The 26,286-nt window shown below is 47.5% G+C and overlaps 1 protein-coding gene and 1 pseudogene across 1 annotated transcript; both read right to left on the bottom strand.

Annotated features, from left to right (window-relative positions):
- Positions 1–6,129: 6,129 nt before the first annotated feature.
- Positions 6,130–20,255, bottom strand: LBH (LBH regulator of Wnt signaling pathway). Its single transcript, XM_083175501.1, has 3 exons — positions 20,074–20,255; positions 16,190–16,286; positions 6,130–7,960 (listed from the first exon to the last, which is right to left on the bottom strand). Exons 1-3 carry the CDS (start codon positions 20,097–20,099, stop codon positions 7,772–7,774), a joined length of 312 nt encoding a protein of 103 aa, XP_083031627.1. The 5' UTR covers positions 20,100–20,255; the 3' UTR covers positions 6,130–7,771.
- Positions 11,658–11,793, bottom strand: LOC146066073 (U2 spliceosomal RNA; annotated as a pseudogene).
- Positions 20,256–26,286: the final 6,031 nt, after the last annotated feature.

Here is a 26,286-nt window from a genome sequence, read left to right as displayed (position 1 = left end):
CCGGGTTTAAAGCGGTTATAGCTGCAGTGTGAAAGCGCCAGTTTTAAATTACCGGTTCAAGAAAAACGGTAATTCAAAATGGGTAAAAAGAAGGATCCTACACGGCTCAGATCTGTTATTTGTGCAGTGTGAACGAGTCTGAACCGTTATATTGAATCCCATACCGGTGTGTCCCCCTTGCCAGCGCTGTCCCCCCCTTCCGTGCTTGGCAACGTGCGGGGATTCGGGCAGCAGGTCCGTGCTGGGGAGGCAGCGGGGTCCGTTCAGGGAATGGGCACTGTGCAACGGGATCCAATCGGCAATGGGAGGTCAGCGGCGGGGTCCCTGCGGCGGATGGGAACTAGTAGCGCTACTATTTCCCATCCGGCCACAGGGACCCCACCGCACACTTCCCATTAGCCGAATGGATCCCGCTGCCTGGATCCCTGCATGCTGCATAGTACCAGGGGAGGGAGCGGAGGTACCCGCTGCCTAGTACCAGGGGAGCGCAGGCCAGGTACCACAGAATGCAGATTCCTGCTGCAGTACCCCCTACATACATTGGGTGATACTTAATATTTTAGGGGAATTTATCCGCAAATATTGTATGATAAATGTGCCTCTAAGTGCATGCCCTCATATTTGATTTCAAAAGTAAATAGGCTGCCTGACAGATCGATGTAATTGCCCTAAATATATTTGTACTTGTTAAGCACTGGACCTCTTAGGCGTCTCTTTTCTAGCTTGAACATTCCCAACTTGTCTGGTCTTTTCCTCATAGATTAATGTCTCCATCCATTTGATAAGTTTGGTTGCCCTTCTCTGGACTTTTTCCAGTTCCAGTGTCTTATTTTGTTGTGTGGAGCAATGGCGGTTTATACCTATGGGCTGCAGCCACCCCAGGTAAAATCGGCACACTGTGTGAAGCCAGGTGTAGTCTGTGACTGGCAGTGACTTCCTATTGGAAGTCCAACCTGCCAATCACCCAAGGTAGTCCCATTGAGAGGTGACGCCTCTCTATGGACTGCTGCTTAAAAACAGGTTCTGTGCATGCGCCAGACCAGGATCATGAACAAGCGTCTGTAGACTGCTCCCGACGCAGCCCATAGAGGCTGGGCCAGGGACCAGCATCGCAGCAGCCACTCCCCTCCACAGAGGTAAAAGCTGCCGCTGGTGTGGAGCTAAGAATTGAACTCCGAATTCTAGAGGCGGTCTAACAATTGCCCTGTACAATGGTAAGATTACACGGACGTCCCTAGATTCCCTGCCCCTTTTTATACAGGCTAGTATCTTATTCCAGGTGTAACACAAAGTGTTCTAGCAGCCAGGACTGGCACAGGTGACCTACCTGTACTTCCACACCAGCCACAGATTGCCTAGGTCAGTGACACTCCAGCTGTTGAACTACACATCCCAGTATGCCCTGCATCAGTTCCAGCATGACCAAATAGTAAAACTTTAGCAGGGCATGCTGGGATCTGTAGTTCAAAAATAGCTGGAGTGTCAAGGTTAGCCATCACTGGCCTAGGACAAGATCAGTCATAGGTTCATGCTCCACTCACCGGCAGCTCACTATCCTAACAGTCATTAATACAGGCTACATATAGCTTCTACTTTTATCCGGAAGCATCAGCCGCTCATTAAGTGCAGCAATTGTGTAAACAGACATTACCGCCAGACATCACCACTGCCCACATGAAAGCGGACACTGACCAGTAACGGATGGTTTACATTCCGCAGCTTCAATACATTTCACAAGGTCTCATGAGAACGCTCGTTTTACCAAGTAGGGGAATGAGGTTCTAGATGTACAACACAGACAGCACACAGATGAGGGCGACACACCCGCAAGATACATGCATAATCTCTTCTGCATTTATACATTGTGGGTGACATTTAATGAGATGCGAAAATGTGATTTTTGCGATTTTTTTTCCACCAAAAACATCTGAAATCGCACTCCCGAATTTGCAAATATAATGAGATGTGAAAAACGGCAAAACCCACTAATTTTGCCACGAAATCGCACATTCTGAAGGTGCGATTTTTAGTCCGCGGCTGGTACTTGCATCCTGAAGTTTTCCCATTGAAAAGGACACAATTTGCATATTTAATGAGATGCGAATTGGGAAAGTGTCAAAAAAAAAAAAAAAAAAAAAAAATCACCACATCTAGACCAGGTTCTGACAGGCGAATTGGCCAGAACCATGCACAGATCATTGAGATCTGTGCATGATCCTGTCTTAAAAAAATGTGTAAGTGTGTTTTTTTTTTTTTTACACAAATTTGCATATTTCCTCAAATTCGCACATTTTCATGACTAAAAATCGCACATTATCGCACTTTTTTGCCCGAAATACGCTTCTCATAAAATATGCAAATTCGCGGAAAAAAAAAATGCGATTTTAAAAAGTGCGATATCAAAATATTACTAAAAATCGCATCCTATTAAAAGGTCAAATATTTCAGAAAGTAGAATAAATTGATGAAGTTGGGGCCTGATCTTGCCCTGGACCCAGCCCTATAAGGGTTCTGGAGAGCACAACCTCACAGAAATCCCTGCCGCAGTTTTGCCATTAGGAGATGCTAAAACAGTCAGCGCAAGCATCGATGTGTAGTTCTACAGCAGCGAGGGTACCGGATGTAGCCTGCCCTTGCTGTAGAGAGGTATAGGGTCATACCTCCAGCTGTTGTGGGACTACATGTCCCAGCATGCCCTGCCACAGTTTTAGCAATCCATTATATATAGGCCCTTATTCTGATTCACTCGCAAAGGCAAATTCCTTCCCATGTGCACTGCAGGTGGGGCAGATGTAATATGCAGAGTGTTAGATTTGGGGGGAGTTATTTTGTTTCTGTGCAGAGCAGATAGTGGCTGCTTTTATTTTTACACTGCAATATAGATATCAGTTTGAAGTACAAACCCCACCCAAATCTAACTCTGCACATGTTACATCTGCCCCACTTGCAGCGCACTTGGTTTTGTCCATGTGAGAAGGAATTTGCCTTTGCGAATGAATCAGAATAAGGGTCATAATCTGTGGCAGGGTAAGCTGGAATGTGTAGTTCTACAACAGCTGGATGGCCATGAGTTTGATACCACTGGTCTACAGGGTTGGATGGTCGAAAGGTCTGTCTGCCCTCCCAAAAAATTTAAAAAATTCATGCTGACCTTTTGACCATCAACCGTCCTATTGTTAACCTATTTCATGTGTCAACCTCAGCCATGTCAACAGTCGTCGACCCAACGCATGTCGATCTAAATAGGGACAAACTAAAGACCTACCCCCTGTAGAGAACGGTTGACTTTACAAAAAGTTAAATCTCACAGGTTCTTGTTGTCTCCGCCAACTTCATGGGGCCTTGTGCTTTGATTGAGTCATTTATATCACTGGGTAATGCAGTTTACAGTCATATATAGGTTCCGTTTGTACCCATGCATTAGGTTCTACATACAATTGTATTCCGTTACATAAAAACGAAGCTGCCTGATTGCATAGATCAGGCATGTCCAAACTATGGCCCTCCAGATGTTGTGAAACTACAAGTCCCATAATGCCTTGCCACAGTTTTGCTAGTAGGGAATGGTAAAGCTATTGCAAGGCATGCTGGGATGTGTAGTTTCAAAACAGCTGGAGGGCCATAGTTTGGCCATCGCTGAAAGACCCAGTAGCACACAAGACCACAAAATGCATTTGTTACAGTAAGTGGCATAAAATTTATATGAGAACAGGCATGTCCAAACTGTGGCCCTCCAGCTGTTGTGAAACTACAGCTCCCAGCATGCCTTGTCATAGTTTTAGCATTCCCTGCTGACAACACTGTGGCAAGGCATGATAGGACTTGTAGTTTCACAACAGCTGGAGGGCCATCGTTTGGACATGCCTGCATTAGAACTATAAGCTCTCAATCATGGCTATCCCAAGAACCTGTTGGGATGCTTTGAGAGCGTAGGCTATATAGTAGCTCAGGCACACATCTAAGTCGACCGTCAAAAGGTCAACACAAAGGTCAACTTTTATAAAGTTGACACTGTAAAAGGGCAACAGAAAAGGTTGACCCGAGTCTCACTTTGTGAAAGTTTCAACACCAGAGCATGCGTACACCCAGGGCCTTTATTGTTCCCAATCCAAGTCCACATGGATGGTATGAAAGGCCAAAAATGGAGAAACAAAAAACTCAACCAATGCGATATTGACCTATTTCTTGTGGCAACCCGTGTCAGTCACCCAGATACCACTACCTTCGGGTCATACAGCTTCTGGATCTATAGTTAAATATAGATCTATATAACATATACCTTCTCTTTGCATGCCATTTATCCCACCCCAGTGTTCTGCTTTATTTTAATTTCCTATGAATTTAAGGTGAAAAATTCAAGAAAAAATAAATAAAATTTAAAATGAACTCCTGCATTGGACTAGGGGTACGGATCATTCAGTCGACCACTGGAAGTCAACATTGCTTAGGGAGACATGAAATAGGTTGGTATGCATGGAAGGTTGACACAAGCATTAAATAGACAATGGGTTTTTCACTTTGTCCTGAATGTCAACACGGACAACGAATCGGTGCACCGCATCCCCTTGCATGGCTTGCCATGCTTTGGGCATGGTGACTCACTTCATTTGGCACACTTTTCTCCCTCTACACCCTAGTGGATGGTAGGGCATGAAATACTGCCTGGCATACAAAAAAAAAAAAAAAAAAAGTGAAATACCCATGTCCACCTTTTGACCTAGCAATAGTCGACCTAATGCTTGTGTCGACAGTCACTCCATGTCAACCTTCAGTGGCCCACCTTAATCGTGTGGACCCAACAACCGCATACCTCGACTAGCAAGGCATTTGGATGAAACTGGGTTCTCTGGACAGACTACAGCCAGAACAAGCTGCGCTAGGCAGGTGTCTATCCCACGACCCCAGCATCCAGGCTCCCGGCGACCATCGGTGGTAGAGGTGAGGGGAAGCTACGGTGCCCCCAGGAGATATTGTGGCATGGATCTCAGCCCAAGGGAGGGCCCAACTCCAGCCCGAGGCCTCACCGACTCTCTCCCCCCACCAACTCCAGCCCCAGTGACTCTATTCCCCCCTCCCCGCCACGGCTCTCCCTATAGGAAGATGCATGATGGCGCCGCAATGGCTGCCTAGGAACTGTGCACTCAGCCATATGTATCCTGGTCCTCTATGTGATAACTGTACTGTCTGTTACAACTGAGGCCCAACACCGTTACCTCATACTGTGCTCATACTGTTACCCACCTGGCTGCAGCAACGACCAGTGGCGCCGCTGATGGCTGCCTAGGCGCTGTGCAGCTCAGCTGGAATGCGTTCCCTGTGCGATAACTGTACTGTCCCTGCTTATATTGTTCCCACCTGGCTGCTGCAACGACCAGTGGCGCAGCTGATGACTGCCTAGGCAGGCATGTTCCCCCTGCATGTAATGTCCCAATGTAACGTATGTAATGTCATCCCCCCTTCATCCCTGCTTGATGCTGCTCATAATCCACAAAAAAATTCCTAGTGTGCACAAATGGCCAATAAAGTTGATTCTATTCTAGGCAGTATAGAACAGACATACTCCTTGCGTGACTTTGCAGACAGCCGCTATACAAAGCATCCAACACTGGCCCCTGATTGATGACCCTTCCCCGGGCAGTTACATACCACATGCAGCACACTGTACCAGTCTGACACAAAGCAGACCAGCAGACAGGAAGTGTGGTGGGTGCAGAGGTCTGTTCGTGCAGAATGAAACCACCACAGCGGTTTGGAAAGCAATTTCAAACTTTTATTTACAACCGTCACAGTGACAAAAGTTTGGAAAAAAAAAAAAAAGCTAGCTTCTCCCTGAGCCTCAAATTACAGAAATATATATATATATATATACTATTATACAACAGTTGACTTGAGTGCTTTTTGTTCGCAGATGTTTGTAACAACTGGAAATTTACAATACTCATAACAAGAGACGACAAATGTAGATTAGGTTCATCCACTGGAGCCGTTCTTCGCACCAAGGGTCCGGTGGAACCTCGCTTGATGCTTGGACACCGTAGCAAGGAAGTCTGGGCCTTCCAGCGGATTTCCACTACACTTCTAAACAGAACAGACCACAAGTTCATCGGGGGGGAAGAGGGGGGGGGGGGGTGACAGAGCATGGCTGTTACGCCAAACCATTGTCCATTTAACACCGCCACAGGCCAGGACGAGACAGGCGCACAACACTACAAGCCTGGAGACCTATGGGCTAGTGACAGACGGAAGATGCAGACAACCCTAAAATAAAGACGTTTTCCGTGAACATTTTTTTGTGTTTTACACAGGTCACTTTCAAGATACACACAAGAGGAAGCGTTACACTTTGCATTGACGGTCCAAAGCACAGACAAAATTATTGCTATATATTCATGAGATATCCAGAAACAGATCTACAGAAATTATGAACCATCTAATGTGTGTATGTAATCTTTTCTCCATTTCCACCAGCATTTTCTTACTGAGGTATTTTCAATTCAATGGATAGACGCTACTCTAATGGAGTCTTGAAATAGCGCGTCAATTGCTGGTTGTATACAGGACACCAGGGGCTCTAGGGATAATGGAAAGGGGGGGGGGGGGGGTTTGCATTTTGTGTGGAAAATGTGCAGAAAGAAACAGATGTGTATTTTTTTTAGTACTGTCATTTAATAGAGTCAACCATCACCGCCTGAGAAATTGTGACTAGGGTGTCTGAGGAGAAACCATCTTGAGGAAATTGTTGCTTGAACATATGCTGATGTTCCAATACCATCTAGAACAGTTGGACTTATCTGCAATGTACAATGCAAAAATAGCTTTGAAAAGTGCAGTGTACACAGATTAACTCTGAAATTATTCTCACTAACCCACTTTTGTTTTGGCAAACACCTCGATTCAAACAAGGGTAGTCTACTAAATTAAATAGAACGTCTTTTCTCCATTGCCAAATGTCCATCACACGTCTAGATTCTACATCCTGGGCCCATTTTGTGCCGTTGAGTGATGGACGAGACCTCAGGGAAGGAAGCTCAGTATTTCTTTATCTTTTTGAACACCAGAGAATCCTAAACACTTGGGTCTACTTTTGGAGCGAAACCCTTTAAATTCTTTCAGTCAGTCAATGAACACAATTGAATGGACAGTTCATAGTTTAGGACACAAATACTGCAACTCGACAATAGCGCTTCCTGTGCATGGATGAACACTGGGGTCAACACGGAGACGGACTTCATTTTTTTTATCCACGGACAAAGGGCTTATGACACTGTTCAATGAAAGCTTGACCGGTGCACACCCGGACCATCAGAAGATCACTTTGGTGGGCATAGGCAAAAGACAATAAGTTGTATCAATCAGGATTCTGTTTGACTAGACAGTGGAGGAACATTCAGCTGGAAAGAGATGACTGGTTGACCTTTCGTTCTTGCAGAAAGCAGATTCCATACTACCGGTTGAGTTAGCCCCGGTCCAAAAAAATTCCTTCTTTTACTGCCTCGAAGGAACAAAGATTACAGCTGCATCTAGCCATGGAGAAAGACCTCAAACAGTATTATCGAAGTAAAAAAACTAACACTTCTTTGAGACTTTGTTGCTCATCACATCAAAGGCTTGTTGCACAAGAAAAAAATATATAAGGAAAGTCTCACCGGTACGTCTTTGAATGTGTCATCGGTAACAAAAAAAACTTCCTTCCTAACCGTTTTGTAATAGCGCCATTAGTGGGCCTTTCCTCTTACAACTAACAAAGGTTACATTGTATCCAGATGCACCATTACTGCTCATTGTTGTCTTTCTGTGTTGGGTCGCAGTTCGATTCTTTCTCTTCTTCCACCAGGAATTCTTCTGGAGGCCATCGCAGCTCCCCGCTCTCCACATCTCCCTCTGTGGGCTCCACAACAATTGAGGGTAGTCTGTCCTTCAGTTTGCAGCATCGTTCAAAGTCTGAAGGATCTGGGAAGATCTGAGGGGAAAAGGGAAGTCCAAGGTCAGTTTTCAAAAAGTCACAATCAACACAGAACAGATGATTACACAGATCAGTGCATGTAGACCCTAAATCATTTTACTGCAAAACCTGAACTTTAAACAGTTCTGATCATTTTAGAACCCATTCAGTATCAACCTGGACCACTTGCCCGGTAGAGGTGACCATAACCAGATGGACCTACCCTGCAATCTCAACTCAACACCAGCTAATACTGAAATGCTTAAGTTCATATCCAGATGTCCCAGACTAAGCCATAACTGTCGAGGTTTTGACCTATATCCATTCTTTAGCACAGGTAACCTCAATCAACTGAATTTAACCATCTGGACTCAAGAATGGATACTCTTAAAACCTGGACTTTAATAGCAGTGTATGGGAAACTGATTTCAAGGGTATATCTTTTGCAGACATTAGTGGTTAAGGGCGGGACACTGCTCCTCCCCAGTGAGGGCTATGGTTTAAACCAGGGGTAGATGGCCTGAAGCTCTGAAACTACACATCCCAGAATGCTGGGTCAGCTTTAGGAACTACACATCCAAGCATGTGGCGGTTGACATTGAAAGCGGTGGCCGCTGGGCTCCAAGAAAGTGGGCTGCTGAACTAGGACACTCCACTCATTTCATAGAGATTGCTACAGTCCATGGCTCACACTCCCCCTTTTTACAGCCCCCTTGAGCTGAAGAATCTCGGAATGCGAGATAATTCTGTGACCAGGAAAGGGAAGAAATTGTTTTAAGAAAAATGCATAATAAAATTTTAAGGGAGGTTATTGAAGCATGAGATACTATTGATATATATAATTTACCAATCAATCCGCTCCTGTCATTTTTTAAACACCGCTTGTAACAGAAGTGGATAGGATGGTACTTCTCACAATTTTATCTTCCTTTTTCAACACAATTAGCTGCAATCAGGGGTGTTGGTGGTAAAATGGAGGGGCGTGGCCACTGGGTGGGGTATGGCCACTCCCCAAAGACCCCCCATAATTTGTGAATCATTGCACACACGCACTTGCCTCTCTCCAGCTCAGCACACTTGCACCGAGTAGCGTGTGCTGAGCTGGGGAGAGGCTGTGCTCTCTCCACACTGACCGGCACCCTGCAGTGGAGGAGGAGAGGGGGGGGGGGTGGATCCAGGCACCTGCTTTCCATGCAGATTTGTTTTTCATCCTAACGTGGCCAAACATTAAGTTTATGATTGCATTCTGCGGATTAAGGCCCAGGGGCTCCTCAAAGGAGATTACACAGCATCAACTGCCGGACAGAAAATTACAAACCGTCCCAATTCATGGTCAAACCATGGGGGAGGGGCCAAACATTAATGCTCTGGTATTGTGCTTCTGTGTGCAGAGACCTTATTCTACACTAGGACCCAGGATTAGACCAAGTCACCTGTACAGCTCAATGGCAGAGACTGTATTTTTTGTATGTTTGACCATTTTCAATGAGCCTGTAACGAGACAGTTCTGTGCCGATCAACAGGTACTTTATCTTAAAGGCTTGGTACATAAACCCCCACAGTAGCTTATTATTCTCCTACATTTATATGGCATCTCAAGGGATCGGCAGTGCTCATAAATTACGGTTTTGCCTAGAACTTGAACCCTCTGACTGAGATATCCACACAGCCTGGAAGAAGCGTTCTGCCTACAGTAAGCAAAGTGCACAAGAATCCGTTTAAGAACTGCAAGTGCCATCATGCTCCGACAGTCCATAACATTGGGAAATGTGCGCCTTTTCTGAGTCAAACCAGTCCCAGGAGCCCAGCTGTAACTATTTATGAAGACAATGAGGGTAGTTACTGCATAGAATATTTTTAATTTGCACTAGACTGATGTCAACTGTTTACCGATTGGTTGCTCTGAGTTACGGCACATCTGTACAGAGCTCAAACAAGAGGAGTATTTCTAAGAACTTAATTTGTTGCTTCTAGGTCTAGATTGGTTTGTAGTCAGAGGCCAGAATGAAGTGAAAGGAAACCATTTCCTAAGCGAACGTTATTAAAAAAGGGGTTTATAATTGGTAAAGAGATTAAGAGTGAGCTGGGAGAAACTGCCGGCAAATTAAAGCAGCGATCAGTTAGCAGGCAAAAGCAGCCGATTGTAGTGTTGCTCACCGAAATCATGAGGACTCCTGGTCTACTTGAACTTATTACATAACTCCCTAACAATTTTAATTGTTACCAGAAATTTCAATATGTGCTGTCAACGGATTCGGAAAAAGGACATTAAGATTAAGAGCAGTCAAATCACTTTAAGATGCTGCACTGGTCTCATTAACATAAGTGCCTTAGCGATTGGCGAATTGATAGACCTGGATTAGTCCAGCCGTGTGTAGGAAACCGGTGCAGTCTTGGCTATTAGACATTGCTCGATCATCTGTATTAACAATTTCCTGCTCTAATGTCAGGAAGTAAACAAGATAAAGGAAGTCACTGTCAGTTCCCCGTTTATCAGGCCGCAGATGACAGCATGCTACGAAGGGTTTGTTGGACTATACAGAATCACAGCAAGCACTGAACAATTCAGACAGTCTTGTTTGAGTTTGAAGAAACTCAGGGAGCCCGAGGTGTGCTCCCACCACCACCAGTGCTGTGCCTAAACACGTGCAAAGGGGGCAGCCGTACGAACGTGTGGGCCCTCTCCCAAAGGAGAAAGGCCCCATGGTTCCCCTAACCCCCCTCAACCATAAGGCCGAGGAAGGGAAAAAAGGGATCGGTGGGTCCTCTTCGCCGAAGCTCAGAGAGACCCGCTTTTCCTCCACCCCCGGAAGGGTTTTGGACGGTGGGTCCTCCGCACCCGAAGGTTTGGAGAGACCCGCTTAGGCTTCCCTCCGCCTTGCGGCTCGGGGTTGCCCTCGAGGGGACCGGGACTCTCCCCAAAAGGTGAAGAGTCCCAGCCACGTTTGGGGAATGGAAGGCCTGTTAGGGACAGCCGCACTACCCAAATAAAAAAAAACGTGACAAACTAACGAAAAACGTGAAGTGCTCAAAAGTGCAAATCAAAGAAATAAATAAAAGAGGCCCTAGCCAGAAGGCCGGGGTGGGGGTGTAAAAAATTGTCCTACCCCATCCAAAAGGACGAGGTAAGGACGTGTAGCCTAACCTAGAGGGAAGTGCGCAGTGTGTGTGCCATTCAGTGCATGGTGCTGGACATCACCAGTGCAAATCAGGCACCCCCGAGTTTCCCCGGGGGCACAGTGCAGCCTCGGGCTCCAGGCAGCCGACCCTTCAGCGTCCGACCAAGCTTTTCTCTGTCTCACCAGCAGGCATTTTCCAGCCCCCGGCATGGGAATGGGTACTCCACTGGGCTTTTCGAAAGACTCCCTTAGGGGCTGCACCCCCCTCGGAAGAGCAATCTACTCAGTCCCAGTGTTTCTCCGCTCCCAGGGTTAAGATACTAGGCTGAGCTTTTCGCTGTGCCCAGGCTGGTGGTTAGCCAACCTGGACCAATCTACTCGGTCTCAGCTTTTCTCCGCTCCCTGGGAATGGATACTAGACTGAGCCTTTCGCTGACTCATCCTTCGGGGGCTACGAACCCCGTCAAGAGAGTCAATCTACTAGGCCCAGTGTTTCTCCCCCCCTCTTACCAGTGGATTTACGGAAACAACACCTCCTACCAAAGGCAGAGGTGAAGATACTTAGTGAGACTTTTCACTGCTCCCGGGAAAAAACAGAGGGGTCCCACACCCTCCGCCCATCAGAGCAGCTACTCAGTCCCACCTTTCTCTATTCTCTGCCAGAGGCCAGTCCATACCCACTGATAAGAACAGATACTACACTTGATCTTAGCCAAAAGGCCGAGAAGCAGTCTTGTATACCAGGTAAGGAGAGTGTAGAGGTGTAGAGAATGCAGAGGGCAACAGCTGGTGGCGTTCGTTCCTAATCCAGACATGTCCAGTATGGCTGATGGAGAATTCGTTCACTTTGTGAACAAAACAACCCAATACAAAACCACTGAACAAAAAAGTCTTTGTATATGAGCAGCCTCTGATTATTCAGTCACATTAGAACCAGCACTGACTTGTTTTGTTCCAATTCTAACAATCTTCTAACAAACCAAAACAGAAATCAGCTGTTTTTAAGCAAACCATAGTTTGATGTCTACACCATGTACACACCAACTTGGTTGTTCTAGGACTGGGCAGGTTCTTTGAGATCTACCAACATTCCACATTTCCCACCCCACCTAGCTGGTGCCCAGTGTAGTCTTTAATAACCGCTACATTCTACAGATCCACAGGTGGCCTGAAAACCTGGACTGATAGTAGATCGAGGACCAGTTTGGCCACTTCTGTTCTAGGACAGATTTTGGATAGAAAACAAGTTGTAGTTCAACACAACGGCAGAACAACCTAGGTCTAGCTGTGTGATTGGACAGAAATTCCCCATTTCTGTCCTCAAAGCACCTATCAGTACAGGATTTAAGGATACCCATGCTTAAGCACAGATGACTTCATTCATACCTGTGCACAAGAATGGATATAATAAAAACCTGGAGTTTAAGAGTTCTTTGAGCACTAAGTTTGGGAAACCCTGACCTATGGAATCTTGTTCAATTCCATTGGTCCATGCAGCCTTGACCCTGGTTGGGTGAGCTCCTGCCCAGGAGTATGGTCTAACTTACCAACAGTTGGTATTCAGATGGTCTCCCCCCCCCCCCCCCCCGACATTGGAATACCAACTGACAGCAGGACGAGCACATTTAAGCCCCTCTTGGGCACAGTATTTTCTCTTCTCCCTCTATGGTGGTGGTGGGGGGGGGGGGGGGGTCAGAGTCAGAATCCTGACTTGTACAGGCTTGTTTTCCCGTCAGTCTACTCAGTCAAGATACCAATGTCTGAGAAACGACCAGCGAAATCCAGACTGTCAGTCACTCATTAGGCACCCCTGCTCAGTTGATTATCTGCCTGCATAACTCATGCACCAAAATCTAGAACAGTCTAAGATATTGTGGTTCCAAGTCACAGAAGGGAAGGGAAAGGCAATATTGGTGTGAACTAGGGACAGGTAAGTTTTTTGTAGGCGATGTGCAGTTTCCCTTCAGACTGTAAAAGGGCAGGACCCTTTGTACTACGGAACAGTCACACTCTGCCTTGACTGGAATGGGGCCTTTTATACCATATGTTAATCTACATTCCCCTTTAAGAAACTGCAACATGTCACAGAGAAGATTCATCAAACAAATCTCTGAAAAAGCAGCTGGTGAGTCTGTGCCGGATTCTTCGAAATCTGCTAAGCCCTGGGCCTTTCACGCACAAGCGAGCGATTCTCATTAACGTGGGCAATGAATGTAAAAAAAAGCCTGAAATTCCATTCACAAAAACCGAATGGTTTCTAGAAAGACTGCAGCGCAGACCTAGCAGCTACCAATACACTTTACTGGAGCAAAAATAACCAAGCGGCTCTCTTATTATCCTTCGCTGCAGCGCCCAGGCATGCCGAGAATGGACTTCTGTGTACAGAACGGGCACAAAGGCAACCGGCATTCGCTCATCTGGGAGATAATAGAGCTGGAAGTCATAGCACTGACCTCATAAGCAAAGAGATCAGTCTTAAAATAGCACCACGCTCACCCGCCTCTGTCCACTTCAATCTCTCCTTAAGGCTTCCGCTTGCCTGATTTCTTCTATATACTGTACTGCCAGTCCCCTTACTGGCCCCTAACCCCATTGCAGAATCCAATTTTAAACTCATCTAGAGACAGGAGCGGATTGGCAACAGAAGCCACAGGGAAGTTCCGCTGTGGCAGGGATAGGTCAGGGGGTGACAGACTGGTGGTGTGGGTGTATTGGGGGGGGGGGGGGGGGTTAGGCGGTAAAAGGTGTCAGGGTGGCAATGTGGGCATGAAAGGGGGACAATTTTTGTGATACTTTTGCAGGGCCACTTTAAAATTCCAAAACTGCCAATGACAGAGGAAGCTATTGTAGGACTGCTGCAAGCGTGCCCATCTCAGAATCAGACCCTATGATGAGAGATCCTGCACATTCAGACTCCACCCACTCAATAGACCCCACCTCCATGAGAGGCTTTCAGAAGTCTTACCCCTCTTCCACTTATACATCTCCAACCTCATTCGTTCCCTGCTCAGCCGGTGACCAGACTTCTCTAGAGCTGCCCCATCCCAACAAAACTGACTGTATAACAGCGATGGGGAACCTTCGGCCCTCCAGCTGCTGTTGAACTACACATCCCAGCATGCCCTGTTTAATTTTTGGGCACTTGTGTATTTTAGCGGCACCCCCGATGTTGGTCGCGCAATGTTTTAATCGCATTGCATCGCATGCCATGTACCAGATGGCATGTGACGCAATTTTGGCCCCCTATACGATTACAAGTTGTATAAGCACCCTAAAGGGTGCTTTTAAGCACCCAAATGGGTGCTTACAATGTTAAATACACCCCCACGCCAACCCCCCACTATAAACGTGAACCCGTACCGCGTCCTACGACCTTTTCATACCCCCACTATCCACGTTGAGTTGAGAATAGAAAGTGTGGCGAGCGCAGCGAGCCACCGCGGATACCTTCACAGGTATCCGGGGCTCGCTATGCTTCGGGCTCAGTGGCTCGCCACACCTTCTATTCTCAACTCCACGCCGACGTGGATAGTGGGGGTATGAAAAGGTCGTAGGACGCGTATCGCTGCGCTCGACACGCTTCGGGTTCACGTTTATAGTGTGTGGGGGGGGGGTGCATTTAACATTGTAAGCACCCATTAGGTGCTTATACAATGTTTAATCGCATTGTATGGCATTGTATGCCATATACAATGTCATACAATTTTAAAATTGTATGACATTGTACAACATTGCGCGATATCGCATGCCTTTTGGTATGCGATAGGTGCCGCTAAAATACACAAGTACCCATTTTTGTTATTTGGTCATGCTAAAACTGTTGCAAGGCATGTTGGGATGTGTAGTTCAACAGCTGGAGGGTCAAAGGTTCCCCATCCCTGGTCTATAGCATGCTTTACCCTCCAACATCTGTGTCAAAGCGCATCTATACACGGAGACCAGCTGCTAACCCCTCCTCGTCCCCCTGCTGCCTTACCCTTCCTAGTACCTTCATACGACTTCTACTATCATTAGATGTAAGCTCACAAGCAGGGCCCTCCCTCCCCCTATATTTCACTATTCAACTGTTCTGTTTATATGCTGGTTACCCTGTACAGGCATGTTTACCCTGCTAGTATCACTGAGCTGAGGAACCTGCAGAGAATATATTACAGGGACGCTCCACCGGTTACTGCATCGCTGAGCAAACATTTTTCCATTGAGGATATATGGACAGTCTGCCAACTGTGCAACAGATGCCCATTCGGGAAAAGTATCCATTGTGCGCCAACCAGCTGTCAAAATATCAGGACAGTCCTCCTAGGAAGTCATTGTCTACAGACATTGGAGAAATCTAGTTTGCAAGCTGAACAAGCGTCCTATTAAATCAACGGAAATATGATGCATTAGTTCCTAGGTGGGGGATAATCAAGCAACAAATCCGCTTCATTCATTGAATTGACAGCGATTGCCATATTAGCTCGCCAAGGCTTGATACATCTCCCCCGGGGAAACCAATCATAAGCTTAAATGCTACATTACTACAGGCAGGTAGATTTCTGCTCCTCCTAGTGCTATAAAAGGAATTACGAAAGGTTTCTTGCTAGAACAAAGATTCACAGGATAGGATGGGTCCAAGGTTCCCAAAGTGATTGTTTGCAGACCAGACCACCCGCCACAGCAGAAATGTGCCCATACTGCAGAATCAGTCACCTGCACTGCTAGTAAAACAAGCAACCCCCCCCCCCCCCCGCCTGTTCATCTGCACATAAATATGCCAATTTCTAAGTGGATTCACAAGGTATGTAGCCGGCTGCCTTACATCCCTATAAAACACATTGTTCGCACTCAATTTAGACTTTATTATAGGAACAAAGGCAGAAGTTCTGAATTTAGGTTCTGCATAAAAACATCACGACGTATGGAATTGTGCTGCAGAGCCACAGGACAGCTCCGCCGCCCGCTTTCAGTGCAGAACCAACCCTCGGAGATACAGGACCTTATTGGTCTCATTTTCATTTAATGTAGTGCTCATGGGAGTGTTGTGCTACTGGGCAGAGCTGTGCCATAGACTGGGCGAGCTGTTAGCCTTATCAGCGCAGCCCCACAATCCATATCTGCAAAGGCGGCAGCAGCGCCTGGAACGTACCTGATAAGAATCTTTGCGAGGGCTTAAGCCGATCTCATCCATGGTTTGGGTGTTCATCATTACCTCAGTCATTTCAGCTGATCGCAAATAATCAGTGCTGCAAGGGAAAGAAATGGGCATTAATATGCTGCGAATCCGGAAAGGCTTTTATATATACACAGGCTGAAATATGTAGTGTAACAGTTTCCTTTAACCAATTGTCGCCTGTGTTCTAGCACGGTGGTTCTTAAACGCGGTCCTCAGGACCCCATGTTTTCCAGGTCACCCGACAGGTGCACTTATTACTGACTGACACATTTTAAAAAGATCACAGGAGGAGCTAATTATTTCACGTGATTCTGCGAGGAGACCAGAAAACACATGTGTGGGGTCCTGAGGACCGACTTTGAGAACCTGTGGTCTAGCACAAGTCCATTTATCAGATACCCAGGAAATCGGCAGGTTGCTAAGCCCGGCAATTTTCCGAGTCCTCACTGGAAAAAGGGTGTAAGTGGCCACTACCCAGTTCAGTGAACTCACGAAGAAATCTTTATTGCTGTGATGCTTAAACTTCAATAAGTCCTGACAGGTCATGTTTTGAGGATTTCTGTCTGAGGAAACCGACTGGATAATTACCGACCCAGTCATATTGGCTCACCCCTGTAGATTAAAGAAATCTGCAAAACATGACCTGTTGGTGGTTATCAGGGCAGGTCGACACCATCCCTGATAATGTATTTGGAGGAGAGAAGTGTATTTAGAACACATCCAATTGGTTGATGTTTGGTGATGAGAACGTATTAAGCACATCTTTCAAATGACAAAAAGTGCATCTGTTAACCCTGTGGTTCCCAAAACGGTCCATACTGTATGCGGGCAGTCCAGGTTTTAAGCAGATCCATACTGTTGAAATATAACCATGTGCTCAGACATGGCTATCTGTAAAACCGGTTAGGGTGCCTTCAGGACAGCTTTTGGGAAGCCACCTCATTAACCCTGGTTGCAGAGGCCATTGATTCATGCAATAGACAGAAACATTTCATTCCAAGTACACCGATTACTTCACTGCTTCTATATAAAGTTTTACGTTGAAGCCAATTGAGAGTTATTAAAGCAGTGGCAAGCGGAACCAACTAGTCACTTAAGATAAATTGATGTCTATTCGGGTGTCAAAAGCTCAATGGCAGACACCGGACCTCAATGATCAACACAGCGCTGAATCAGAAGTATATAACAGAAGGCTACTGAACCTAATCATCCTGATTGTCACCATTATAAAGCAGAACAATTAAATCCCCCCCACCAGCTAAACACCAGGCCGTAACAGATTAGAACAAACCACCAAATAAGCCGACATGTTGCAACCTAGGAGCCGGACAACCGTCAGACAACAAAACCTATTTAATAATAAGCTTTCCTTACAGAATACAACTGTTTTGTTGTAGCCACTGCTAAGCCTTTGGCATAGTTTGAGGAATGGATTCCAAGGTGAAAGGACTAGACTTACGTTCGCATACACAAGAACCTGTATATAGGGGCCACACCTTCCATAAACAACGCTCTAAACACTAGTCACGAGCCTGTAATAGGGCAATTTGGAGAACATGCTGAACCTTAATCAGCCAGGTTAGCGTGCGACATGAAACACGAACACAATGGGAAGCAGGGATTGTGAATTTCATAGGGAAGGAAAGCCAAGAAGGTTTTACATGCAAGCAGAGCGAGAGATGTACCAAGGCCTCAGGACAAATATACAGTATAGAGAGATAAAGTATCAACCAGCTACTAACTGTCATTTACATGCTTTGAAAAGTGACAATTGAGAGCATGACGGATGGTATTTTATCTCTCAAAGGCTTAGTATATCTGCCCCAAACTGTTTGCATAAGAAACCCAGAAATCTTGCAACCACAGATTTCTCATCATAGGAGTTTGAAGAGCATCCTCTGAGCGAAAGGTTTTCAGAAGTATGTGATAAGGGGTCTATGTGCTAAGCCTAGGAGAGATAAAGTAGACCGAGATAATGTAACTGGCTCCTAACTCATTTCTCAAACTACCTGTAATGTGGCAGTTAGGAGCTAAATGGCTGGTACTTTTGCTCCACCCTCTTAATCACGCTCCAAGACAAAGTAGGCCTCTATATGTTCCAGAGCAGGCATGTCAACCCTCGGCCCCCCAGCTGTTGTGAAACTACACATATCAGCATGCCTTGCCATAGTTTAAACATTCCCTTATAGCAAAGCTGTGGCAAGGCATGATGGGACTTGTAGTTTCACAACAGCTGAGGGGTCATGCCTGTTCTAGAGCATGTTACGAACATGCAGCTCCGCTATACACATAGAAAGACCAAGATATCAGATGTGAGACCCCAATGTTCATCCCCCTTAATATTTGGGCAGATGCTTACATGAGACCTGTGCTGGAACTCACAACTAAATGATGCGGTTTCTCAATGAATTCGTCCCTTCAGGAAGAATCACCACGCCAGAGCGTGGATGAGGAGATTGGCAGAGATTGGCACAGGACTGTCATTCACGCTATACTAAGCTGACAGTCAGGCAATGACATCAGCTCATATAACCAATGCAAATCCACCATCCCCGGCTCTGCCTCACACACCAGCTCCCCAAGCCCAATGACAGGGGACATAAGGCTAAACACACCACATTACAATAACAGAGGGGAGACAGGCAGCCAGCCCTGCAGAGCATCTATATACACTCACCAGGCCTGTATATATTGTTTAATGCTTCAGAAACAAAGGCAGCAGACAGCTCTCTCCCATTAAGTAGACAAAGCTCAGTGTCTGGGATCCAGTTACACAAGGGACTTCACATTAAACATGCAGAACACAAGATCAATTGGACAATTAATCTATCAACACAAGACCTCTGTGCTCCCGCTATGGGTAAGTTACACTAGGGCATGGAAAAACACAGTATGATGCCACTACCCACCTGCACCCAGAAACCCTGCCACACTGCCCACCTGCACCCAGAGCCCCTGCCACAGTGCCCACCTGAGCCCCTCCTACACGGTCCACAGGCACCTAGAGCCCCTGCCACAGTGGCCACCTTCGTGGTAAGTTAGTCATTTTGCAGTATCTGTCAGCTAATGATCAGTAGTTTCCCTTTTCATTTAAAAGACACCCAGCAGAGTATGGTTCTAGCACCCCAATCGCTCTACCGCTGGCTATGTGGTACATACATCTAGTCCCATCACCCCCTGTATAACACCCTGCACCAAGGAGCTAAACTGCTGCCAGGTCAACCCGCAGCGCAGCCTGCTAGTGAGAGGCTCAGCTGCGGCTGCCAGTGAGGCGCTCAGCTGCCAGGATGTCTGCAGAACGCGGCTGAGAGGGGAAATCTGCTCTGCATGCCAGAAAACTTTAGGGGGTTGTTTAATAAGCTTAAGACACCCCGCGACCCCCATCTCCTATACACAGTATGAGCACTGTGCCCCCCGCCCCCCATCTCCTATACACAGTATGAGCACTGTGCCCCCCGCCCCCCATACATACAACCGCTTCCTTAAATATATCATTAAGAGCACAAGACACAATATGCCCCCCCCCCCCCCCCTCCTTACAGAAACGGTACAATCTGTACCCCCCCCCCCCATCCTTGCATGCACAGGACACCCTGTAACCCCCATCCTTGCATGCACAGGACACCCTGTAACCCCCATCCTTGCATGCACAGGACACCCTTGCATGCACAGGACACCCTGTACCCCCCTTCCATGCATTGCACAGGACACCCTGTAACCCCCTTCCTTGCATGCACAGGACACCCTGTACCCCTCCTCCTTGCATGCACAGGACACCCTGTACCCCCCTTCCCTGCATGCACAGTACACCCTGTACCCCTCTTCCTTACACACACAGGAAGGAATGTGCTACTTACCAGGGAATGGGGTAAAATACAGACATGAAGTCCTGAGAGGCTGGGGGGAATGTCCTGCTATAAAGAGATCAGCCACAGACGGGTCCTATTCGCAGCACAGTCCTCGGTATAACCAGCTAAGGACCAGCACACACCACACAGACCCTCCGGGATGACTACAGCTCTGTCCCAGTAAGAATGGGCTGCGCTGCCATTTATAACATAGGGGGGCCGGCTCTGTCCCCGGGCCACGCCCCTGTTATTGACGTCACGAAAAGCATGAATGGTCTGAGCTTGAAGCTCATCCCTTGGATACAATGTATCAGAGTACATTCATGCCCAGCCGCCAGCCAGCTAGCCCTCCCTGCTGCAGCCCCTGTGCCTCTCCTTACACAAAGCAACAGTTCCTGGCTTCTGTTTCTTTGTTGGTCTAAAATATGGTTGTGACTATAATATACTATAATATACTGTAAGCCTTGGGTGGGGAACTTGTAGAGAACGCAGTTGGGGTTCCAGTACCGTGGAGGTACACCTGTGTAACCAACACCTGTTACATCCTCCTCCTAACCTCTTTTGATCCTCCTATCCTGCCTCCGTTCCCCTCCGTTCCTAATTATCCTATTGTATTTCGTTCGTCCACCCACCTATTTTTAGTATGTTAACTCTTATGAGCAGGGCCCTCCTTCCTCACGTACTCACCCTACCTCATTACCTCACCTGTGCTCCTGTCCTGTTCCTCCCTTCCTCTACTTCATCTTCAGTCTCCTCGACAATTTCCACACCTACTTCAGAACTGATGCTGATTTTAGTTCTACCAGCTATACCCCTATTTATACTGTATTTTTCAACACACCCTGTACGTTACCTTGTAATTTGTTTTTGTTTTTTTGTTTGCTATGTACGGCGCTGCGGACACTTTGCGGCGCCTTATAAATAAACGTACTACTACTACTACATACTGTACCACCCATATGAATCTTGGTTGACAGGCAACATCCAATCATGGGCTTTTCTGGAAACTAATAACACCAAGTTGCGACAGTCCTGCCCGGGTGCCAGGGGCGGATTGGCCATTATATTTACCGGGAAGTTTCCCGGGAGGCCGACATCAGTGAGGCCGAATGACTCCTCCCTGGCCAGCCCTCCCCCCGTGTTTCATTCAACAGCAGCGCTGCACACACAGTGCCACGCTGTTGGATGTGGCCTCAAATCCTTCCACCCGCTCTCCATATATAAGTCCTTCTGTAGCTAGCCACACTCTGCCGAGAGCTCCGGGGAGGAGGAAGCAGGGCTGCTTTGCGCTGCGGAGGTCGGTAGCAGGAAGTGGGGCTGCGCTGTGGTGGGCGCCGGAGGCAGGAGGAAGCAGGACATGTCGGAAGACGGAAGCAGGGCTGTGGAGGAAGTGTTGCTGCTGCAGCCTCCAGCCTGTCATACTGTACGACAGGCAGCAGCAGCAGCAGCACTGCTGGCAGCGTTATCTTCTGTGTAAGGAGGCTCCCCCTTCCCTCTCCTCCGCGCTGCCCTGCTGTCACGCAGATATTACTGAGACAGCATCTCCGGGTTCCCCCTCCTCCCTCCCATCAGTGTAAACACAAGCCACCTGACCTCTCTGGCTTCCTGAACAGGAAGTCACACGTGTGCAATGGAAGAGCCCAGCAGACTCAGAGCAGCAGCCACACTACAGGAGCAGACTCGGGCAACAGGGGCTCAGGAAAGTCCTGGTGAGGATGCCAGTAATGCAATGTTTACTGGGGGGTGGGGAGTCAGTACATGATGTTTGCTGAGGGGGGTTGTCATTAATGATTTGCTGGGGTGTCAATGTTTCATGGGAGGGGGGTTGTCAGTACATGTTTGCTGAGGGGGGTTGTCATTAATGATTTGCTGGGGTGTCAGTAATGTTTCATGGGAGGGGGGTTGTCAGTAAATGATGTTTGCTGAGGGGGGTTGTCATTAATGCCTTGCTGGGGGGTGTCAGTAATGTTTACTGATTGTCTGTGTTTTACTGTGTGTGTGTTTAAATATGGGTCACTAAGCAGGTGTGGTACAGGGGTCCAACAGTCGGGATCCCACAGTCATTAGCCCGACGTCGGGATCCCAACTGGCCGGACCCAGACAGCATGGTGAGCGCAACTAAGCCCTTTGCGGGCACGGTGGCTCGCTACGCTCGCCACCTATTCTATTCTCCCTCTATGGGGGTCGTGGACCCCCACGAGGGAAAATAGCCGTCGGGAACCCGGCTGTCGGTGTTTTGACAGTCGGGATCCCGACGTCAGGTAAATGCCTGTCTGGCACCCCACTAAGAGTTGTGTAATGTAAACATGGGACACCACATGCTGTGTAATGTGACTGGGACACTGATGGTGTAATGTGACTATGGGTCACTGCGCGCTGTGTAATGTGACTATATGTCAGTATGCGCTGTGTAATGTGACTATAGGTCAGTACGTGCTGTGTAATGTGACTATGGGTCACTATGCGCTGTGACATGTGAATATGGGACACTATGCGCTGTGTCATGTAACTGTGGGACACCATGCGCTGTGTAATGTGAATATGGGTAACTACGCACTGTAATGTGAGTATGGGTAACTAGGCACTGTGTAATGTGACTATGGGTCACTACAGGCTGTGTCATGTGACTGCGGGACACTATGTGCTATGTCATGTGACTGTGGGGCACTATGCGCTGTGTAATGTGAGTATGGGTAACTACGCACTGTGTAATGTGACTATGGGTCACTATGCGCTGTGTTATGGGACTGTGGGACACTATGCGCTGTGTAATGCGAGTATGGGCCACTACGTGCTATGTAATGTGAATATTGGGTAGTATGGATGGTGTAATGGTTAGCATTACTGCCTCACAGCGCTGAGGTCATGGGTTCATTTCCCACCATGGCCCTAACTGCGTGGTGTTTGTATATTCTCCCAGTACTTGCATGGGTTCCACTGGGTACTCCGGGTTCCTCCCACAATCCAAAAAAATACTTTGGTTCCCAACAAATTAACCCTAGAATGTCTGTATGTATGTACATGTGGAAGGGAATATAGATTTTAAGCTCCGCTGGGGCAGGGACTGATGTGAATGTTCAAAAATCCTCTGTAAAGCGCTGCGGAATCTGTGTGCGCTAATAAATAATACAATTAATATGGGTCACAGCGTGTAGTGACCTTTTATTTACATTAAACAGCACATAGTGAACCATATTCATATTTCATTCTCCTGGAATTCCTGTCTCCAGGATCATGGTGCCCACACTGCTTAAGGACACCTCTATTGCGCATGCATGAATCACCAGAAAGCGTCCACAGCGGACATATTCCCAGTGATCTTTACAGCTGTGATGCTTGACCGAGGGAGAGGTGAGTAGAATGAAATAGGTGCAGGGTGTACAGTGTGTGTGGGGCCCCCTGGACCCAGGGGCCCATGTGCACTGCACACCTTGCACCTACAGGTATTATATATAGATACGCCAGTGGATGGTGAGTGTTGCTGGCTGCTGCTGGTATCTGTGCTGCTGGGTTATGGATGCTGGGTCAGAGGTGGAACTAGCAGCAGTGCTAGGGGGCACCAGGAAAAATTTTGGCTAGGGCCGGCTCTGGCTGCGGTGGGCTGCAGGAAGAAGCAGGGCAGCCACAGCCAGCAGCGGTGACAGAAAGCAGGCGCCCTGCTCCTCCAAGGAGAGCAAGCACAGCAAGCAGCACCAGAGGAAGGAGGACAGGGTGCCCGGGAGAGCCTGAATGCAGATGGTGAGCAAGGCATTCCAGCTTGCCCTGGGTGCTCCCCGACTCCAAACTGGACACCCTGCACCTAGACTTCAGGTACATGATGCACTTGCGGCCAGTACCATACAGCTAACACCAGTCAGTGACATCCTGGGCTGCTGCCTAATGGTCATGATCACTTTGCTGTGCCACCAATGTTCTGTCTCTGTACACTACTGTGTATGTTTTCTGCCTTCATACACTGTACTGTGCTAATGAGTTCTTCCTATGCCGTGTGTATAAGCCCTATGCTGTATAACTATGCACAATGCTTTGTGAGTGGTCATGCACAATAGCCTGTCGTCTTCATTCACTCTGCCACAATGCAGCTCACCTTCCCACCTAATGTGCTTGACTCCTCCCATTCCAAGGACTAGACCCATCCCTGTCTTCCCCTCTAACAGCCCCAATCCTTCCCCTCTTAACGCACCCAGTGGTGGTGCCCCTACCCCACCGAACTCTGTGGAACCCCCACCAGGCAGAATGGTGCTTTGGGCATGACCAGTGGAGAGATTATAGACCTGAGTCAGTCCTGCTCGCTGGAGTATTTGGCGCCATGCGAGCAGGTAACTGCAGCCCCCTGCCCCATGAAAGCCCACCTTACGAATCTGTTTGCAGGGGCTGTGAATGGATGTGTACAGGTACACATCCATACGCATGTGGCCGTCTAGAGGAAAAATCATTTGATTTTTCACTCTCCTTTGGATGATTTTTTCCTCTGGTCCCTGGTCATCGCAGCCGCCATGTAGCCCAGGACTTACTCAGCGGCTGTGAGCAAAATAGCCACTTCTGGTCGGGCAACGTCGTCATTCGCCCACCGCTAACAGGCATAAGCTCTCCTGAATTTTCCTGGACACTCCCAGCATTTTGTTGGGCACACCCACCATATTTCCTTGCACGCCCATGAAATGTCTGGGATCCACCCTCAAACACCCACTCCCTATCACGCTGCGAGCAGCTTGCTAATAGAAATATTTGCCTAGGCCGTTCACAGCCGGGCCAATGCGCATGCGAATTTGGACCTGGCCGAATGGGCCCTATGTGTCTGCACTGACTGTGTCTCTGTACTTGGTGAGTTATATTTACAATACAGTATCTGTTCAGCAGACAAAATCTGTGCTCCAGGGGGATAGGAGGTGTGGGTAATGGGCAGGAGCAGGTCTCAACGTGCTGCAGACTTTGGCCACTGAGCTGGAGGCAGTGAAGAGCAGGGAAAAGGAATCTAAAAAGATCCCTTTCCCGCACAAGCTGTAATGTAAATGTTGTGTATTGTAGCATTTAAGGAGATGCAGTATAGTGATGTAGTGCACCATAAATAGGTGAATGTTGCGATTGATATAGTGTAGAGGTAGTGTAGTGATGTCGTGCAGAGTATTGGGAGATGTAGTTTAGTGATGTAGTTCAAGGTTCAAGCGTAGGGATTTAGGGCCTTATTCTGGTTCACTGCTTCTGGCAAATTCCTTCTTAGATGGACAAAACCATGTGCACTGCAGGTGGGGCAGATGTAACATGTGCAGAGATAATTAGATTTGGTGGGGTTTTACTTCAAAGTGAGATCTATATTGCAGTGTAAAAATAAAGCAGTCAGTACTTACCCTGCACAGAAACAAAATAACTCACCCATATCTAATTCTCTCTGCACATGTTACATCTGCCCCCCTGCAGTGCACATGGTGTTGTCCATCTAAGAAGGAATTTGCCAGAAGGAGTGAACCAGAATAAGGCCATTAGTGCAGGGTATAGAGGGATGTAGTGTAGTAATGTAGTGCAATGTATAAGGGGACTGTAGTGCAGTGGCGTAGTATGTAATGTAATACAGCATATAATGGGGGATGTAGTGCAGTGAGGCTGCATATTTGGGAACGTGCTGCTGTGGAGGGAGCATGTTAGTGAGACATTTGGGGAGTATGTGGGGAAATGCTGGGCACTCATTGCAATAACGTACTAACAGTCTTGTTTTCTTTAGTGGGGGTAGTGGGAACGCCGGTTGGTGAGGGTCCAAAGCATATGTTTGCACCTGCTAGTTCCACCGCTGACTGACACACCAGGAGCCGCAGCACCTTCATGGGACATTGGTTAGTCTAGCCCTTAACAACAAGTTCACCCCTCTCGCTCATGAGCATACCCATCTTTACAAGGAACCGGGGACACAAAGTAGGATGCCCTTGCTTACCGGTATGACAGTGAATGTGGATCTTGATGCTGCTCCCATACACACTTTACCAATGCTCTCTGTCCCCCACCTATTTCTCACACTCACTCACTCTCCCCCAATTCACCCCCACCCCCCACTCTCATCCCCTTGCTCCCCCTTCCATCTCTTTCACTCCCCCTCTCTATCTCACACATTCTCTCTATCTCCCTTCCCTCTCTCTCTTCCACTCTTTCGGTGTCTATCACCCAGTATCTCTTCCCCCAAATTTCCTACCCTGTCACTCACCATCCTCTCCCTCTCACATACTCCCCCTC

This window comes from Crinia signifera, chromosome 3 (genome assembly GCF_055691185.1).
Source record: "Crinia signifera chromosome 3, ASM5569118v1, whole genome shotgun sequence".
Lineage (NCBI taxonomy): Eukaryota > Metazoa > Chordata > Amphibia > Anura > Myobatrachidae > Crinia > Crinia signifera.
The sequence above is the reverse complement of the archived record's forward strand: the minus strand, read 5'-3'. Positions and strand labels throughout refer to the sequence as shown.

Bases quoted from the DNA above. Each gene is read 5' to 3' on its own strand.
- LBH (XM_083175501.1), bottom strand. From the start codon at position 20,099: ATGTCTGTATTTTACCCCATTCCCTG. The intron at 16,287-20,073 runs GTAAGTAGCACA...TTTCCCTTGCAG, and splicing joins GTATTTTACCCCATTCCCTG to CACTGATTATTTGCGATCAG. The intron at 7,961-16,189 runs GTACGTTCCAGG...TTTTCCCCTCAG, and splicing joins CTCGCAAAGATTCTTATCAG to ATCTTCCCAGATCCTTCAGA.